Here is a 5,454-nt window from a genome sequence, read left to right as displayed (position 1 = left end):
CTAAGGATATATACCATCAGCTAGATAGTATCCCTTGTTGTACTGGTGGCCGTTGATCTCAAAGTTGACAGGTGGGGAATGGCCTTCTGCAAGCCTTGCGAAGACTGGAGAACGTTGCAGCACGTTGATATCATTGTGAGAACCTACCATGCCGAAAAAAGAATGCCATATCCAAAGATCCTGCGAAGCCACCGCTTCTAATATGATAGTGCACGTGTTGACATGCCCCTTGTACTGGCCCTGCCAAGCAAATGGACAGTTCTTCCACTCCCAGTGCATACAATCTATGCTGCCAAGCATGCCTGGAAAGCCTCTAGCTGCGTTGGTCGCCAATAATTTCTCTGTATCAGCTGCAGTTGGCTGCCTCAAGTACTCTGGGCCAAACACCTCGATCACAGCCTGGCAAAACTTGTACATTGACATCAGACATGTTGTCTCACTCATACGCACATACTCATCCACCAGATCGCCTAGAATTCCATATGCAAGCATGCGGATGGCCGCGGTGCATTTCTGGTAAGAGGAGAATCCAAGCTTGCCAAGGGCATCCGTCTTGCACTCGAAGTATGGGTCATGAGCAACCACTCCCTTTCTGATACAATTGAACTCATGCCTTGCCATTCGAAAACGGCGACGGAATTTATCCGGCTTAAAGAGCGGGTGCTGGAAAAGTAATCGGCATAGAGCAGGGCGTGGCCTCTCTCCCTGTTGCGGTTCAGGTTGGGAGCACGGCCAGGGACTGACCCCCTGTACCGAGGAAGCTGCCGTTGAATATGGTCGTGAACGACAAGTGCAGCCACCACAAGATCGTCATTATCCAACGACGAATCGTCCGATGAACAAAGGAAGCGATGGAAGAAAAACTCGTCTCCACTGTCCATACCTTTGTTGGCAAAATGTCGAACACCTTGCGGTCGTGGTGGCGAAGAGGCCGCGATGATCACCTCGACGCAGCAGGGGTGGTTGCCGGCCAGCTAATGGCCGCTCTGGAGCTCTCGTCGGAATCTGCCGCGGCTGCCGTGGTACGTCGTCGGCGGTCGTGTCCCCTCTGCCACCGGCAAAGACGGCGACGGCCAAACCTCCTCCGATCGACGGCCAAAACTATGGCGAAAGCACGGGCGTGGTGGCGGCCATATCGAGACGTGGTTTGGTATGGACGGCCGGGGGCTACGCGGTGAGGAGGCGGCCGGAGAATAGCAGCGGCGCCGGCGGCGGGGCGGGGCGGGGAGAGAGGGTGGAAGCGTTGGGAGCGGAGGGACTGCTAGTGTCCCCGACAGGCGGGCCACGGGGGGGACAAGGGCGTGCGTCGAGGCCGTCCGCGCGCGTCCGTTTCACCCCAAAGCGAGCGCAAGTTTGGGCCGGGGATGGGTCAAAAACGGACGGAATCCGGACATTTGTCCGTTTGAGGCCGCGCGTTGGGCCGCGCTATTCGTCCGTTTTACCCCAAACGGACGCACCCGGACAAGATAGGGTCGCGCGGTGGAGTTGGCCTTAGGGCAACCCAGTGTCATCCATAAAAAACGTTGCTAAACGTGTTGTCGTGTCGTTTAACTTCGTGTATCAACCCTTCGCAGATCGGTCAGTACGTTTAAATTTTGTCAAGCCAGGAACAAAGCTGTGGAGGTTTGGGGGAGTGGAAGTCTAGACACCAATCATGTCTGACTCTCCGACACACCCGAGTCCCGACCCATTCAAAACCCCCTCCCTAAGGCCAACTCCACTGCGCGACCCCAAACGGACGTCCGTTTTGCTTGGATTCTGTCCATTTGGGTAGGGCAATGGGGTCGTGTTCGGGCCGTTTCTGGATGCGGTGGCCGTGCGCCCAACGGCGGACGCATCCTGGCCGCATCCTGCCCGCGTACTTTTTCCTTTGCAAGCCCTTAAACTTTTTTTCATCATTCATTTTTGGTACATGGGAATACATCACCAAATTTTGACTAGAAAATTAAGACCAAAGAAAACAAGAACCACAAGAATACATTTTAGAAGATATCATACTTCCATAACTGCTCCTGTAAGTTGGGTTAGTGTCTTCTCGATGCATTCATTGTTGATCTGCGGAGGAGCCGCCTCCATTTTGCGTGTTTCTTTCTTCTTCGAGTCTAAAGAAGTAAAGGTTGCTTCCTCGCATCTAGTCTCGTGTCTAGCCTCTAATCTAGCAACAAGTGCACTTGTCTCATCTACAGCCTCTATGCTAGCTAAAAGTGCACGAACATCTACTAAATTGCGCTCTATCAATATATCGATGTACTCTTCTTCCCAATACCAAAACTTGCATCCATTCTACACAACAAAATTTGAAGTTAGCACAACTAGTCAAATCTAGAGCACAAACCGAAGCTAAAAAGAGCACATACCCCATCGTTTAAGCACTTGATGAACACCCATCCGGGATGTTCCGGCGTTGTAGACACGCGGCGCACGACCTTCTTTGGGCTGTGGTCGCACTTAATGAGTGGCAACGGTGCGCCGACGAGCTTTTGGGCTAGCACCGAGCCCGGCCGACCGCCATTCGTGTATCTGCCGGCGGACCACCGACGGTATAGATCCGAGCGGCTAGAGGACGAGCCACTGCCTTCATGTGGCCTTGCGGCCCTGCCAGGGCCTTCCGGCCCGGTGCCTGTCCAGTCCATGGCGCGGCGCGGCCTCCCACAGCTGGGTGAGCTCAAGACCGACCGGATCCGCCCCAAATCCGGCCGGCGGGTGCGCAAATCAGGTGGCCGTGGTTGGGTAGCTCGGGGGTGCCGAGGGGAAGGGGCTGGGCGAGTGCGCGTCCGAGTTTCAAAACTAATGGCGGCGGCGGCGACGACGAGGGAAGAGTGGGGAAGAGTGTAGAAGAGTGGAGGGCGTGCGGCCGGAGGGAGGGAGGGGAGTGGATAGAAAAAGGCACCCCTGTGCCACCGACGGGCGGGCCAGGGGAAGACACGCGCAGACGGCCCACGCGTCCGCGTGTTGTCCGTTTCACCCCAAAAGTGGCGCAAACTTGGGCCGGGGATGGGTCGAAAGCGGACAGAAAACGGACAAAAGTCTGTTTGCGCCCGCGCGCTGGGCCATCTGGTTCGTCCGTTTTACGCCAAACGGACGCGCGCGGACTGGATGGGGTCGCGCGGTGGAGTTGGCCTAAGAGCTTATCCCCACCTCATTCCTTCCCTGTATATGCACCCCACCAAGACCGTCACCGTCTCTGCACCACTGTAACCACCGCCTAGTTCTTGCCAGAACGCCGGTGCTCTACCAGGCGTCCTTTGTTTCGCCGTCGTTGCGCCCTTGTATCCAGCCACCGCTTAGGTATTGTCCGCCCCTAGTCAGTTGCGTCCATGGCGGACACCATGCCGACAAGTGTTTTGTCAAAATAGCATTGAGAATTTTATTGGCCTTCTTCTTGTTGAACATGAAGCAAGCACGATGATGGGGTACTCGGCGAGGGAGGATGCATTGTTGTGCGACGCGTGGTGGTCCACAAGTGCGGGGTTTGTAGGTATGAAGCAAAAGGGCACGATATTTTGGCAACATGTGCAATCTTGATTTCGTGAGCACACGCACTACGCACCCTACAATTTAGATGTGATCCATGATCGCAATGCGAAATCACTACTCCATCGGTACTAGACCATTTCAAACACCATCACGACGTATGGCGGTGTGATTGCACAATGTTAAAGAGTAGGCTTGTATATAACTTGACACTTGTCACGATGATGTAACGTGACACTTGTCATGATGGGTGTGTTGCATGCGTATAGTTGTGTATACCCGGCAGGTTGTTAGGCTAGTTGATCTTATCTCTTATATAGCTTGGAGTAGAGGTCAAGACTAGAAACAACCTGTCGATCTTGTAATCTTTCCTCTATATAAAAACGCACGCATCCCTGCCAAAGGTGCATACGCTTAAACCCTTTCTTCTTTCATGGTATCAGAGCCTACCTCGAATTCATCCATGGCAAGCTCTTCGGGGAACTCCTTCCCCTCATCTCCGTTTGCACACATCACAACAGAGAAGCTTACGAGAGGGAAGGAAGCGCTATGGCGCGCCACCGTCATCTCGGCCATCCAGGGAGCGCAGATGGCGAACTTCCTCAACGTCGAGCAGGTGGTGCCCCCAATGACCATTGAGGTCACCAGCGACGACGGCAAGACCAAGTCCATGGCGCCCAACCCGGCGTTCGGCGCGTGGTATGCACGGGATCAGCAGGTGTTCTCTTACCTGTTGACCATGCTGCCCCACGAGATGGCCATCCAGGTGGCGACGTGCCACACCGCAGAAGAGCTGTGGAACACGGTGCACGGGATGCTTGCATCGCATACCCGTGCGCAGACCGTCAACGTCAGAATCGCGTTGGCAAACCTCCAGAAGGGAAACAAGACTATCACTGAATATGTTGGTAAGGTCCGAACCCTTTGTGATGAATTAGCTGCTTCAGGGAAGAAGGTGGATGAGGAGGATGTTGTCTCTCACATCCTCGCTGGACTCGACGAGGAGTTCGACCCCGTGGTATCTGCCATGTGCTCTAGGGTTGAGCCTGTCGGGGTCCCGGAGCTGTACTCGCAGCTCCTGAGCTTCGAGACTCGCATGAATCTGCGTGGCAGGTCCTCTCAGTCGTCGGCAAACGCGGGGACACGTGACGCTTCAACAACAACAAAAACAGCAACAGTGGCGGCGGTGGTGACCGCGGTGACCGCGGCCGCAACTTCAACAACATGCAAGGTGGCGGCGGTGATCGTGGTCGTGGCACCTTCTCCAAGCCACCGAACCGTGGCAACCCTGGAGGCAAGAACGGCAGCGGCGGCAACTACAACAACAATGCCGCCACCAAACCAACGTGCCAGATCTGTGGCAAGGTTGGTCACCCAGCGTGGAAGTGCTGGAAGCGTTACGACTCCTCCTATCAGGGGGGAGGAACACTCTGCAAACATGGTGGCTCCGCAGTATGGCGTCGACACCAACTGGTACCTGGACAGTGGTGCGACGAACCATATCACAGGATCTAGAGAAGCTCACCATCCGAGATCGATACATCGGAGATGATCAAATCCACACAGCAAGTGTATCAGTTATGGCTATAGCACATATTGGTCAATCTCATATTTGTACCCCCGAACGTGACCTTCTCCTGAAAAATGTCTTACATGTTCCCGAGGCTGATAAGAGTTTAATCGCTGCAAGCCGACTTGCTATTGACAACAATTCTTTCGTTGAAATTCATCCCTATTCTTTTTTTGTAAAGGATCGGGGAACGAGGAGGGTTTGCTGCAAGGCAGGGGTAGGAGAGGCCTATACCCTGTCAAACACATGGGACAAGGCACCAAGAAGCACGTGCTCAATTCCACACCCTCCTCGGATAGGTGGCACCGGCGCCTAGGGCATCCTTCATCAACCATAGTTAGCAAAATAATTATCAAGAATAAGCTCCCATGTGCTAAGTTATCCAATTCCGAAGTTATTTGTGATTCCTG

General features: G+C 54.2%; 1 protein-coding gene and 1 non-coding gene across 2 annotated transcripts; one reads left to right on the top strand and one right to left on the bottom strand.

Moving 5' to 3' along the window:
- LOC141023103 (uncharacterized) lies at positions 1-621 on the bottom strand. The gene is made up of 2 exons (XM_073499418.1): positions 282-621; positions 1-143 (listed from the first exon to the last, which is right to left on the bottom strand). Exons 1-2 carry the CDS (start codon positions 619-621, stop codon positions 1-3), a joined length of 483 nt encoding a protein of 160 aa, XP_073355519.1.
- Positions 622-4,426: 3,805 nt separating this feature from the next.
- LOC120965699 (small nucleolar RNA Z247) lies at positions 4,427-4,565 on the top strand. Its single transcript, XR_005758727.1, has one exon. It is a non-coding gene; the product is annotated as a small nucleolar RNA Z247 (small nucleolar RNA).
- Positions 4,566-5,454: the final 889 nt, after the last annotated feature.

This window comes from Aegilops tauschii, chromosome 5 (assembly GCF_002575655.3).
Source record: "Aegilops tauschii subsp. strangulata cultivar AL8/78 chromosome 5, Aet v6.0, whole genome shotgun sequence".
NCBI lineage: Eukaryota > Viridiplantae > Streptophyta > Magnoliopsida > Poales > Poaceae > Aegilops > Aegilops tauschii.
Note: the sequence above shows the minus strand (reverse complement) of the source record. Positions and strands in the feature narration are given on the sequence as shown.